Source organism: Triturus cristatus, chromosome 3_1 (genome assembly GCF_964204655.1).
Source record: "Triturus cristatus chromosome 3_1, aTriCri1.1, whole genome shotgun sequence".
Lineage (NCBI taxonomy): Eukaryota > Metazoa > Chordata > Amphibia > Caudata > Salamandridae > Triturus > Triturus cristatus.
The window spans coordinates 218975292-218989715 of NC_140583.1; the positions used below are offsets into that span (position 1 = coordinate 218975292).

The 14424-nt window shown below is 44.0% G+C and overlaps 1 protein-coding gene across 1 annotated transcript in view; it reads right to left on the reverse strand.

Annotated features, from left to right (window-relative positions):
- CHRNA5 (cholinergic receptor nicotinic alpha 5 subunit) overlaps window positions 1-9748 on the reverse strand; it is a 266197-nt gene extending 256449 nt beyond the window's left edge. The window contains exon 1 of the mRNA XM_085643704.1: window positions 9308-9748. Within this exon, the coding sequence (XP_085499830.1) occupies window positions 9308-9428 (121 nt within the window). The 5' untranslated portion in view covers window positions 9429-9748. The remainder of the gene's footprint in view (window positions 1-9307) is intronic.
- Between the last annotated feature and the right edge of the window lie 4676 nt (window positions 9749-14424).

A 14424-nucleotide genomic window follows, 5' to 3' on the forward strand; every position in this document is an offset into this window, starting at 1 on the left:
ACATGGGGGTGGCGGTCCCCAGGGCCATCAAGGGCTCCTGGAGGGGGGCCGCACAGCCCCCTCCCTTCATTTTGAAAGCCCCGGGGAGGTGGTGGTCCCCGGGGCTGGGGGTCCGTAACGGACCCCCAAAATTGAGGTGGTGGTAGTCCCCGGGGCATGTGAGAGCCCCCCCACTTCTTTTTTTTTTTTTAAAACAGGGCCCCGGGGAGGTGGCGGTCCCCGGGGCTGCGGGTGGGCCGCGAGCCCCCCCACATACAATTAAAAAAGCCCCAGGAGGTGGCGGTTCCCGGGGCATCGTGGGACCCACCCATGCAATGATTTTGTTTAAAGCTCCAGGGAGGTGGCCGTCCCCGGGGGCTATTTTTTTTTGGCATTGCCCCCAGGGCCTGGCTCACTCGGGCGCCTCATTAAAATAAAGCGCGGGAGCCCGCACTTCTTTTATTTTATTTTTTTATGTGGGATTCGTGACCCCTGGAGGGACCCCCTGAGCAGGCCTAGGGGGTGAGGGTGTTTCTACCCTGCCCCCTTTTCTTCTTTTTTAAACTCTTTTTCACAGTTTTCTTGTACAAAATGGCTGCCAACACTTCCTGGTTTGGAGTGTTGGCAGCCAATCGGAGTGAAGCTCTTGCCCGAGAGGGTTTGCGAATCCTCCACAGTGCTCAGATATCGATATTTTTCTTTTTCTAATTTCTCAGGAACTACTGAATGGATGTACACCATTTAAAAACAAGCATTTGCAATGCAATAGGTCTCACATTTACACGAGTTTGAGCTATTGACATTGCAAATAACAATGCCTTTTATTTTTTATTCGTTTTTAAAACATAAATAAAAGGCATTGTCATTTACAATACCAATAACTTAAACTTGTGTAAATGTGAGACCTACTGCATTGGAAATGCTTGTTATTATTGTCTATATTCAGTTATATTTACCTTTGTAGTACAAGTCAAGCATGGGCACTACTTTGCAACATTCAGGGAGCTTCACCATGACAGTGGCAGTGTCCGGACCATGTTGTGTATTTACTGCTGCCGAATGGGAAATGCTCATGCAAAACCAAGTTTGTGTAGAGCAGTTTCTAAGTATTAAAACTATCACTGCCTTCTTTTGAATTCACTCTATCCCGCGTTATTGTGGATAAACTTTGCCATTCGTTAGCTGAAAATGAGTATCCCTGGAAACCATGCATTGATAGTGTATATAGCCCCAAATAACCTTTTTCAGTCTGTGACCTCCAGCAGGCTTACTACCACCATGAGACAAAGAAATATGGGCTTAGCAGGACACAAAAATAATGATTTAATGCCCCAGCAACTGGGTATTGTTGCTTCAACTCTTGGTGGGTAGAAGGGGCAAAGACAGTGCTGCATTTGTGCTCGTGGTTGCAGGTGACGTGCACTGGGACTAATTTTTGTCGAAAACAACATACTTTTCAATATCAGATTTTCATCCGGAGCAAGAAGCAGAAAAGGAAAAAGAAGGCAGAAAGGAAGATAGACAAAACAGTGCAACCGGAGAAAGAAGGAATACCTGCAAGCAGTTGAAAAAACACAGGAAGTGTAGTGGAGTGGAAGAAAGAGTCACAGGGTGGAATCAACGCTATGCTCCCTTGGCATTCTGCAAGCCCTGCATTCGGTAGCCCCGGTGGTGGACTCACTGTGTAAACTTTAGGTCAGTACATTATACTGATTACAAATGAAACATTAGGCAAAGGCACCCCTCATTACTAGGTAAACCGAGGGACTATGGTATCATTTAGCACATCAAGGCCTGTAATACAACAAGCACGGAATCTAAACCAGTGCACCACAGAGGGGCGAGGGAGCGCGGCAGCAAAGCGAACGTGCGCTAATTATAAACACATGTTTATAATTAAAACCAGATGCCGTCGGCTGCGCGTAACAGACACCAATAGGCCATGGGTGGTTACATTTCTAAAGGAAGCTGGGACATGCACCCGCCTTTCACCAATTACGTACTGTCTTTTTTAAAAAGACGCACGCAAAAGACAATTGCAGCTGACGAAAACAAAAGCACACGCACACGCACAAGCGTGTGGTCAGCTTTCAGAAGCCCCTACATGAAGTCTCGCAGCGCATGCGCGCTCCTACAGGCTCGACCTAAAAAGGTCTCTTCCTGAACCAAGGGCTACTTTTTTGCCAAATTTGGTGTAATTCTGTTCAGCAGTTCGGGCTGTAACCTGTTTCAAAATTCCTATGGAAATTAAAATGGGGAAAACGCGTTTTGGGACCCCACTTTTTTCTCGGCTTCCGCTTGACGAATCACCCCGAAACTTTTAAGAGAGGAGCTGACCGGAGCGCCCCACTAGTTTTGTAAATTTCGCGAAGATTCGTCAAACGGCTCCAAAGATATTGGCAAAAGAAAAAACGCTATTTGAATAGAAACAAGGTCCTAACTATAACTACCTATTGACGACCGCCAGTAGGTAATAAATATAATATAATATATATATATATATATATATATATATATATATATATATATATTCACTGAAAAAAACAATGGGTACGGGGACGTTACAGTTAGGAATTCACTGAAAACGAAGGAAGGTTACAGAGACGTTATAGCTAGGCTCACATTTCACTCGTACAAAATCACTGAAATTCTGCAGTTATCTGAGCTAACTAAAACTTACTCCCCCGCAATGCGCTGCTCCTAACCTCACATATTACATCCCTCAGACATCACTGGTGACATCACTGTTGACATCTCAGATGACATAGCAGGAGCTGGGCTTGGGGGCTAGCGGTCCCCAGGGCCATATAGGGCTCCAGATGGGGGGCCACGTGTACCCCCTCCTTTGATGTAGTAGGGCCTGCCCCGGGGATGTGGCAGGGTGCGGGGCCAAGAACGGCCCGGGAGACAGGCCGCGCGGCCCCCCCTCCCATTTTAAAAATACAGTTTGGCGCCAGAGGTGGTTTTCCCTGGACCCAGGCGGGGGCGTGAGATCCCCCCATTACACAGAGGATAGCCCCAGGGAGGTGGTGGTCCCCGGGGCACACAGGAGTACATAAAGACCCTTCCCCCGATTTTTTTCACAATAGCCCCGGGGAGGTGGAGGTCCCTGGGGGGTAGCCACTAGACCACCCCATTCCTTTTCAATTAGCCCCGGGGGAGGTGGCGGACCCCGGGGCACAAGGAGGGTGGCCTGTACGCCCTCTCCGATAACATTTCACTTAAGCCCGCATGCCCCCGGGATCCGACCCAAACAGGGGCTAAATAATAGAGAAGCGCAAGAGCCCTAGCTTTTTATTTTTTTTATTTTTTGGCCAGACCCACGACTCCAGCCAAATTATATTTTTAATTAAACAAAACTTTTTTTGCTCTGGCATGGTCCCTTTGAGACCCTTCAAGAGACCTAGGGGGTCAGGGTATTCCTACCATGCCCACTTTTCCAGTTTTTTAAAAAGAAATTGTGGGACTCGGCTGAAGCTGAGACCCAAAATGGCTGTCAACACTTCCTGGTTTGAAGTGTTGGCAGCCAATCAGATCTCAGCATGCGTTTGCGAAGGTTCACGGAGCCTTTGCGTCCCTATATGACAAATTTGAATTTCTCTTAACTCCTGAACGAATTTACACCAAATCAGAAATGGGCACTTCTCTGACAAAGAGCTACCTTTCCGCCAAATTGGTGTAATTCTGTTCAGTGGTTTGGGCTGAAGCTCTATGGGAATTAACATGGGGAAAAATGCGTTTTGGGACAACCCCCCCTTTTTCTCAGTCCCCGCTTGACGGAGCACCACAAAACTTTCAAGACAACAGCTAAAGTGAAAGATATATTCATTTTGAAAATGTTGCGATCATTTGTCAAACGACGTCAAAGTTGTAGGCAAAAAAAAAAACGCTCAATGGAAACTATGTCCTAACCAAAACTACCTACTGGCGACAGATATATATATATATATATATATATATATATATATATAAATAAATGAAAAGTTAACTCCAGTCCTGGAAGACCTATAATCAGCGCAAAAGGAGGCTTACTAGAAAAGATGTCAGAGTATGTGGATTATCATCTACAAGATCTAGTAATTTCACTTCCCTCCTATATAAGGGACACAAATGACTTTTTGGAAAAAACACAGGATATACAATGGACAGAAGATTGTCTGCTTGATACTCTATATATATGTGCATTGTATACTACCATCAACCATTCAGATGGTATATATACAGTACAATTCTTTTTAAAAAGCAGATCTATAGAAAAGTACCAACATGGGAAAATTATAGTGGACATGATATCTTTCTGCCTACGTAACAACTTCTTTATGTTTAATAAAGACATATACTATCAGCCAATATGTTCATTGAGGCGTTAAACACAAACAGTCTCAATCTCAATTTACAATTCTTAACTACATTTAATAGTCAACACAGAAAAATCAGGGCAATAATAAACAAACATTGGCCGATTATACAAACTGATGCTGTCCTAAACAACCTGTTCCCTACTCCACCAGCATTGACCTTTAGAAAGTCAAAGTCCATTCACAATGCCCTAGTCAGGTCTAGCCCAGAACTAACTCCCAACAAATCAAAATCTAACACCATGCGGTTGACACTGCAGAACGGGTTCATCAAATGTAGTTCATGTCGTGCGTGTAAGTTCGGGTTAAATACAACCCAGTAAACCACAATATATGGCCCCAGTACGAGCAAGCTGCAAGGTAGATACAACTGTCGCACTGAATATGCTGTCTATGTTTTGAGTTGCTCATGAGGTTTGCAATACGTGAGCAGCACAAAACTGCAAGTCCATGTGCATATCCTACAGCACATAAGAGCCATAGTAAATTCTGACATGACCTATTCGGTGGCCAGGCATTTTAGAGCAGTACATCGTAACAATCTTAATGACTTAAAGTACTTTGTCATCGCTGCCGTGCCCCCTATGAGAAGAGGTGGAAATAGGGAGAAACTCTTAAGACAATTGGAGTCAAAATTTATATTAGAGCTAGACACAAGAACCCCGAATGGATTAAACAATGGGGAAGAACTTTATAATTATTTATAGAGCGTAATAACTTTATTTCTTTTCTATACCACCTCCAAATTCCTCCCTTGTAACCCCATATAGGTACATCTAAGAAATGAATGTCTCTAATACTGTAGGATTTGATCCCTAGGCAAAATTGCTGATAACCATTCCCGTCTGTTTTTAATTAAACAGGTTTTAATTTTTTCAGCACTATATTTTATTACTCACACCAGCACTTTCTGCACTTTTAGGTTTTTTAATATAGTTTCCACGCATTATATGAATGATAATGGTAATTTACTTTAAGGTTTTACTACCCAATCATTTTAGTAGCTTTGTATTTATTAATTCAAGGGACCATAAATAATGGAACTGTAATAGTCTCATTATACACAGACAATAGATTATGTACCATGTGTCAAAGGTTTACATTATTAGTGCCTTGTTCTTTGCCATTGTTAAGAATTAGGTTTTGAAACTCAAACCCTGCTACATGTTTTTTGAAGGTGGTCTCTACCAGAATTCTGTCCAGCACCGATGCGTTTATACAATGAAAGTTTCTTTGGATGTTTTTATTTCACTCTTTTTCAATCAATTTCAAGCATTATGCCGAAATTTGAAATTGTTTGCACTATGCACTTTATTGCCAAATTTGCACATTGCGTTAATTTGCACAGTGCATTGATAGTTTGGTTAATCAAAGCGAAGCACAAATGAAAAGTATCATGTCAATCAAGTATATTCTCTCGCACATCAATTCAGGTGCAACGTAATGTTTGGGCATGACTCGCATGACAGTACGGACTTTTAGGAATCCGGGCAGAAAATATTGCTTTTTAAACCTCAATCAAATATAACTTTGCGGTATTTGCACATGGCGAACCTTTGCACAAAATATTAATGTCAATATGATCGCAATTTGAACTTTGGATTTATCCATGATTATTTTACAGTCATTTTATTTATTTATTTGTTCCAGGTTGCCATACAATATGTATGCAACAGTCTGGTATAATTTCCTGTATATTTTTTTACAATTACAAGGCTACTATTATTGATATTAATTTGGGTGTTTGTAAAACTACAATATATGTGGAGTTTGTTTCCTATTATCGCTATGTAACGAGGTAATCACATGTTGTATATAAGCATTGACTGATATCATTCTCGTTATGTGAACCAGCCCAGGAAGTGGGCGAAATGCGTCATCAAGCCATATAAAGCACAAGCAAATAAACTAAAAAGAGCACTCAACTGGTGTTCGTGTCCCGTTTTGCAGCCGGTGAGGCATGGAATGATCATATTATTGTATGGAAAAACCAAAGGGGATGATGGACGGAGTGTTGAACATTGCAAGCACTCACCCCCCAGTCAACTGATCCTGGTTAATCCATCATCATTCTTTAGCTCACTCCGCCACCCCAGTTCAGACATGGCCATATACAAATCAGTCTGACCCTGTGCCTCATGGGAACAGTCCAGCCCGAACTGCCAAGCCATGTCTTCCCTGGACCGGAAACATGGGTTTAATCCATCATCATTCTTTAGCTCACTCCGCCACCCCAGTTCAGACATGGCTATATACAAATCAGTCTGACCCTGTGCCTCATGGGAATAGTCCAGCCCGAACTGCCAAGCCATGTCTTCCCTGGACAGGAAACAAGCATCCTGGGACCGGTTTCGGGTTCATAACCCTCATCAGCCAGGCTATCTTGAATCCAGTGGCAAAGTGAGCAAGGGAAAAAATTACATGCGATAACCTGCACTCCTCACAGTTTAAAGTAACTTTAACACTGTGTTTAATAAGTTTTAATTAGGAAACAAGATTTCTTAAAAATGGAGCTGCCCATGAGGCACAGGGTCAGACTGATTTGCATATGGCTATGTCTGAACTGGGGTGGTGGAGTGAGCTAAAGAATGATGATGGATTTAACCCAGATCAGTTGACTGGGGGTGAGTGTTTGATTTGCTCAAGCGCTCTGTCCATCATCCCCTTTGGTATCGCTTTGTTCGCCCTAAGTTGGCAGGGTATGCCCAGACGTGGGTCCCTTGCTCACTTTGCCACTGGATTCAAGATAGCCTGGCTGATGAGGGTTATGAACCCGAAACCGGTCCCAGGATGCTTCTCTCCGGTCCAGGGAAGACATGGCTTGGCAGTTCGAGCTAGACTGTTCCCATGAGGCACAGGGTCAGACTGATTTGCATATGGCTATGTCTGAACTGGGGTGGTGGAGTGAGTTAAAGAATGATGATGGATTAAACCCAGATCAGTTGACTGGGGGTGAGTGTTTGATTTGCTCAAGCGCTCCGACCATAATCCCCTTTGGTATCGCTTTGTACATCTCCCTGGCATGAATCCACACTGATCATAGTGGATAAGGGACTCAATCACATTCAATGAGCAAATAGACAGGACCGTTGAAATAAGTTTTGATTCAGGATTAATCAGTGAACTGGGCTGATATGAGCCACAGTAGTCTTGTGGGGCACCAGGCTTAGGGATCATTATATTGGCCATTCAGAGTTCATGTGGTAATATCCCAGCCTTAATGGCCTAATCTAGCATGGCCTTGATCGTTGGGAAGGCTTGCTTGGCAGTGTGTTCAAAAAATTTGACTGGTAGGTAACAGGAGCCAGGAGGGCCAGGTATCTCTACCCTGTCCTCTTATATTTTTTTTTAAACATGTTCAGGACAGGGGACTATGTTTCCGAGTCCTGTAAAGTCTGCCAGCAACATCTTTCTCAAGTTGTTGGCAGCCTATCAGAGTGCTCGCTCCTGTGGGAGTCTGATTCCCTTGGGAGCAAGATGGCCCAAGGGAAATGAAGCTACCTAGGACAATCACAACGCTCTGTTTTTAAACTGGCACTCCCGTCTCAACCGTCCATATATACAATTATTTTTAACCCTTAATTTCTCAAAAACAACTGAACAGATTTAGACCAAATAACAAAGAGTACAATTTGTGGACCTGACAAATTTGGTGTAGTTACGTTCAGCAGTTTTTGCTGTAGCCTTGTGCAACGAAATCTAAGGAAAATGCATGGGGATTTTGCATTTTGGGACACCCCTTTTTTTCTCAGCTCCCGCTTGACGGATCACCCCGAAACTTTCAATGCACAATCTAGTCAAAAAGTAGCACCGTTTTTGGAAATTTCGTGGAGATTCGTCAAATTGTGCCTAAGTTATTATCAACACAAAAACGCTTTTCCTATGGTACAGCGGACCTAACTATAACTAACTTGTGGCAAGCACTACTTGGCTTGAATTATAATATAATAAAATAGGCAATAAAATTCAAAGTTGCTCCGAACAGCGGGCCGCAAAATATGAAAATACGTCTTGCCTGGGGCCCCAAAAATTCTTAAGGCTGATATTTAGCCGCTCAGAGACTATAAGTTAACTTTAATTCATTAACAGTGAATGATGAAAGTCCGACCACAAACAGCAATAGCTGTGCGGTGTTAAGCAGGTTGCTGAGGGAGCAAATCCGAGGAATCTGATGGGCCATGGTATTGAATCAAGCACCGACTAATGCACAATGTTACTCCAGATCTCCGTGGAAACTAACTAACTTTTTTTTTAAGTTCATAAAATAGGACCTTAAATCCTCTTGAATAAACGCACCCAGCTTTTATTAGCTGTATGATCATGAAAATGAAGACAAATTTGAAGGACTGAGCCCATAAAACCACGCATAAATATGATTTCTTGGTTGTAACCTGAGCAAAATTAAGAACTCGGAATGTAGTTTCAGTGGCTTTTCTAAACAAGTTACCAAAAACCTATAAGACAACCTGCCATACACCTGCCATACATACTAAATATTGTTTCAAAACGCACCGGCCGATAATTATCAAAAACAGGAAGAACTATGATTTTCCTGTTCAGACAGTCACTTGCTGCTGAATTACACAAGAAGTATGTTTAATCTTCGCGAATTTCACAGTGTTCCATAGCAGCTTCGTTTTATTTTACTGCACTGGGAGCACAGTGTGTGCAGTGAAGCCAATGTTTGTGCGTTACGGATACCAAGGCAAACACATAGGATAGCGCTGAGACAGAGAAAGCGAATGTAGTTGTACCACGCAAGGCATTTTTCTTACATTTTCTAGGCGCTCGTTGTATTGAGTAGCGTGCATATTATTAATGAATTAAACATATTGTTTTACTTCAATTCTCCGTGTTTTGATCTGCTAGCTACCATCGTCAATTATTTGCCATGCAAAAAAAAAAATACAAATACAATAGTGTCTGAGTAACCAAGACGCATGTCCATCACAAATGAGTAATTTACTTACCAAAAGCTCTTGCCGGTCCGCTTAAACATACGCACAGCAGCATAAACCAGTGTTCGCATCTATCCATCTTGCACTGGAAACCGTAAATGCATTTAAAGCGTGAGTGGATGTGTAAAAACATCCATTACAGGAGCAGGCAGCAGCTCTGATGGAGGCGAGCGGGCTCTGGCTGCTCTGACATGTACCAGAAGCCCAGGGAGGGGGGACACACCAAGATTGGTTTCAGTACCACGCCACATATTGCTCCATTGGGAATACGTAGGTGGTATTCTGCATTTGAACAAGTGCCGGGCCCCGGAGCCGGGTTATTAGTGCAGCGGTGGCGGCTCAGACAGCAGGCAGCGTTGCGGGGATGTTCATCAGCAATGCAGACCCTCCTCCGCGCTCATAACTCTTCCCAGTCAGAGCAGGGAGCGCGAGCTGAGGCGGCTGCCTGGTGCGCAGGCAGCCTATGGTAGCCCAGCGGATACAATTACAGCACGAACATTTCAAAACACCGTTGATTTTGGTTCCAACTGTGAGGTCGTGCAAGGCGACCACCGTCATTCTGAACTTGAGACATTCAGACTGGCTTTGTGTTTTTTATCTACAAGCTGCCTGTCTGCTCGCCTGGTTGTGTATTAATTCTAAAGCGCCAGAAAAAAACATGGTTTGTTATAGCGCATCATACTCATTTTTTTCAAATTTAATAAAACGCGAGAAGGCAAATAAATCAGTAGCCTTTACGTTACAAGTTCCTTAAGTAGCGTTCGTAAATAATTAATATGGATCGATAAACTTGATCTTGATCGTCGCCAGGTAATCAATAATTTTGAAACAAAAATGGAGACGCAAATGTTCGTGAAGCCTCTGTAAATGGCCGTGTGATGAATGCCTAGTTGCGAATGCATTTATTCTCTAGTAACAACTGCTCTATTAAAATGCTAATTTGTCTTTACTGCTTGCCGTCCTTTGCTACACAGGCCTCCCACTGTTGTGCCCCTGCGTCACACTCACTCCCACCCCAGCCACCACCACCGAAAGATCAGAGAGCTATCCTGTACAACTCCCACTCAAGCCTATCTCTACCCTCCCAAATAAAATAACATAAACATAGTCACAAGAAGGGCATCGTACAATATATAAACTCTTCAATACATCTTTCACAAAGCAGATTTCACCAAGAACATATGTTCTAAAATCCTCCTTCTGTCGTGTAGAAGTATGCAAGCAGACCCCACCTAGGGCCTGTTATTCCTACTACAAAGATAACAAGATTAAAACATTGAAAGACATGGAACGTGCAGCGTCCGCTGCTGACTTGGTGTTGGTTAGTAAAGACCAGCGCCAGAATTCTGGGAAGTAGTTCCCAACAATTTTCTATTTTTTTGTATTGCATTTCTTTATTAATTTTTTTCATAAGTATACATATAATAACCAACAGATAAGTATCTTCATAAAAACAGAGTATGCAATATTTAAATGTAAACAATAACAATATTAAGGAAAAAATCTAAAGTTTTCAACAATTTTCATAGTCGGCCTTGTACTTGCACATGCCCTACATCCGAAATTCTCCCACCTTGCAGTGGCGATGGCCCCAGAATTATCAGTGGTCCCTCCTCCGCATGTGACGGTGTTCCTGTCTATAGAAGAGCAGCGCTGCATAGGCTGAGGAGCAAGGGCAGCTTCTCCATGTGGGCGGAGGTGAGTCGCCCCACTGCTTTCTCGCAGTGCGTGAAGCAGAAACATAAAATGGTATTAAAATACCATTTTATGTTTCTGCTTCTCGCACTGCGAGAAAGCAGAAGGGTTTTGTTATAATGAAGACAAAGAGTTAGTAAGTATGGAACTCTTCTTTATTCATCTTCACACCACCACAGGTTCCAGTCAGCTGGAGGCCACTGTCTGTGGAATGTTGGCAAACAAAGACAGGAGGGAACCAACTGGGACATAGAGGAAGGGGGGTACGGAATGTACCATTAAGTGGAGATTACAACACATCCCCTTGCATAGGGTGGAGAAAGGATAAGAGGGCTAAGGTGAGAGAGAGGCGGAACCCGAAGGAGGGGAGAGCAGAGGAAAACGGGAGAGAGAGCGAGAGACAAACTGATAGGAGATGAAGAGGAGACTATAGATACAATGCATGAACAATACAAATGCAAAAACAATCACTTTGCACAATAGTCTCTAACCCACACAGAAGTAGATTTGGTTCTCAAGAGATCTCCTGGGACTGGGTAACTCTGACTCGCTCTCTAGAGTAGAACTGTGATCAACGTCACCCCCTTGATTGTGAGGAATGATTCTGGCCAATCAATCAATCAATCAAAACATTTGTAAAGCGCACTACTCACCTGTGAGGGTCTCAAGGCGCTGGGGGGAGGGGTGCTGCTACTGCTCGAATAGCCAGGTCTTGAATAGTCTCCTGAAGGTAAGTAGGTCGTGGGTCTGCCGTAGGAGGATGGGGAGGGTGTTCCAGGTTTTGGCGGCGAGGTGGGAGAATGATCTGCCGCCGGTGGTCGCTCTTTGGATGCGGGTGATGGTGGCGAAGGCGAGGTCGGCGGAGCGGAGCTGGCGGTTCTGGGTGTAGAAGGTGAGTCGTCTGTTGAGGTATGCCGGTCCGGTGTTGTGGAGTGCTTTGTGTGTGTGGGTGAGGAGTTTGAAGGGGATCCTCTTGTTGACAGGAAGCCAGTGCAGGCCATGCTCCAGGTTTGTCCATTTTCTAGTCGGAACACATTTTTCCCCACACTGGATATTCTGCAAGGCTCAGAGAACCTGGACGCTTCTCTTCTGCGCGGTTTGGGCAGGTCCACGAGACCCATTCTCCTTCTTTGAACGCTTGGGATTTGACATGCTTGGTTTGGTTATATCTGTCCTTGTATTTGATCTGGTGTTCGTTCACCCTTCTGGAAATTTCACTGCGGTTGACAACACATGTATCATTCGTTTTCAATCCCGGAGGAGAAAGTCTTGTTTTAGGAACCCTTCCTTTGAGAGAGGTGGACAGGAAAATTCCTGTTACACTTTTGGGGTGGAGCGATAAACCCAAATTGTCTCCATTAAAGCAGAACTGGCCGGTGTCCCTATAACTTCTGCCCTCTCAAGGCATTCTTTGAACATGCGGTTGATCTGCTCCACTAATCAATTGTCGCGGGGACAATACAAAGCTGTCTTGTGATGATTGATTCCCCTGTAAAACAGAAACTCTTTCATATTTTCCGAGGTGAACTGCACCCCATTGTCTGTAACCAGGGTGTCAGGTATACCCTCATCACAAAAAAACGCATTCCAAGAACTGTGTGAGAAATTTTGTGTCGATTTGATGGACACATTTATATACCACCCAACGAGTGTGGTAGTCCACTAATACTAAGATGAAGCGTTCTTTCAAACTTTTTAGGTTGAGGGTACCTATAATGTAAAGGGCCAACTTGGACCATGGCCTGTCAGGGACCTCTACTGGAGACAGTGGATGTTTGCGGGTTTGGTGAATCTTGTCACTGCGGTTACAGTCCAAACAATTCTTTACAACGTTCTCAGTCATAGCATCCATGCCTGGCCACCAGTAGTCCAATCGGATTTTGTTCTTGGTGAGACTCGCCCTAAATGACATATGTGAGCCGGCTCAACGATTTTCTCTCTTAGATTTTCAGGTGGGACCACTTTCTCCCCACGGCAAATAATACCTTCTTGTATATTTAATTCTAGTTTTACATCCCAATATTTAGACAGGGTTGTCAGAACGTCGCTTTTAGTAGCAGGCCAACCATTTCTGATGATTTCTTTGACAGAACACATAACAGTATCAGCTTGCACAGAATTGTCCCATTCCTCCTTGTTCAAGCAAGTAAGTTGGAGTATAACATCATCACAATCACAAGAAACAGTTTTACTTTCGACCACAGAAGGGGAACGGGATAAGAAATCGGCAACAATGTTTTGAGATCCTGGCACATATTTAACACTGAAATTGTACCCTTCTAGACCTAGGATCCATCTGGCAATCCTGGTGGTGGTTCTAGTAGACCCTTTTATGGTAAATGCAAACATGAGGGGTTTGTTGTCGGTCTTTATAGTATGGAATGCCCCATAAAAAGAACCGGAAGTGTTTGATCACCCAAAAGCAGGCAAGTGCCTCTTTCTCCACTACGGAGTAGTTAAGTTCTGCACCCTTGAGGGCATGGGAGGCAAATGCGACAATTTGTTCATTACCGTCAGCAATTTGGGTGAGACTAGCTCCAGGCCTTTGTTGCTAGCATCGGTGCAAAGGATCATAGATTTGGTGGGGTCGAACCTACCCAGGGATGGGGCAGAGATAATACATTCTTTTACTGTACAAAAGCATCCTGACTGCTATCAGACAACTCAAAGGAAGTTCTGGATTTCAGCTGACTCTGTAGGGGTTCAACTATGGAGGCATAATTCCTGACAAACTTAGAGTAATATTCGGATTGGCCCATGAATGATTTGAGATCTTGAACGCAAGTGGGGGCTACAGTGTCACGAATGGCTGCCACCAGGTCCAGTTTGGGTCTGATGCCATCTTGAGAAATGGTGTGCCCGAGGTACTCAACCGATCCCACACCTATTCAACATTTTTCCTTTTTGAGGGTGAGACCAGCTTTTCCCAAGTTAGTTCACACCATTCGAAGGGTGGAATTGTGTTCCTCCAGAACCTTCCCATAGATAAGTATGTCATCATGGAAGCAAAGGGTTCTGGGAAGGTCTTTCATAATGTGTTGCATGATCCTCTGGAAGGCAGCATCCGCAAAGGCCAAGCCAAAAGGCATACGTAAGAATTGGAATGCCCCCAGAGGAGTGATAAAGGAGGTGACATGAATTTGGGTGGAGCTCTACCTGGTGGTAGGCTGAGGACAGGTCCAGGACGCTGAAACAGCTGGCACCTTTGATAAGGGTGAGGACCTCATGTATGCGTGGAAGGGGGTGCCTGTCCACCTAGATGTTCTCATTTAGGTCCCTGAGGTCCACACGCAGCCTGATGTCTTTACTGGACGCTTTGGTGGTGAGGACAATGGGGGCCAGCCACTGTGAGCACCGGATGGGTTCAATCACGCCTAAGGAAAACGATCTGTCGAGTTCAGTGCGAAGGGGGGCTTGCATCATGTGTGGAATGG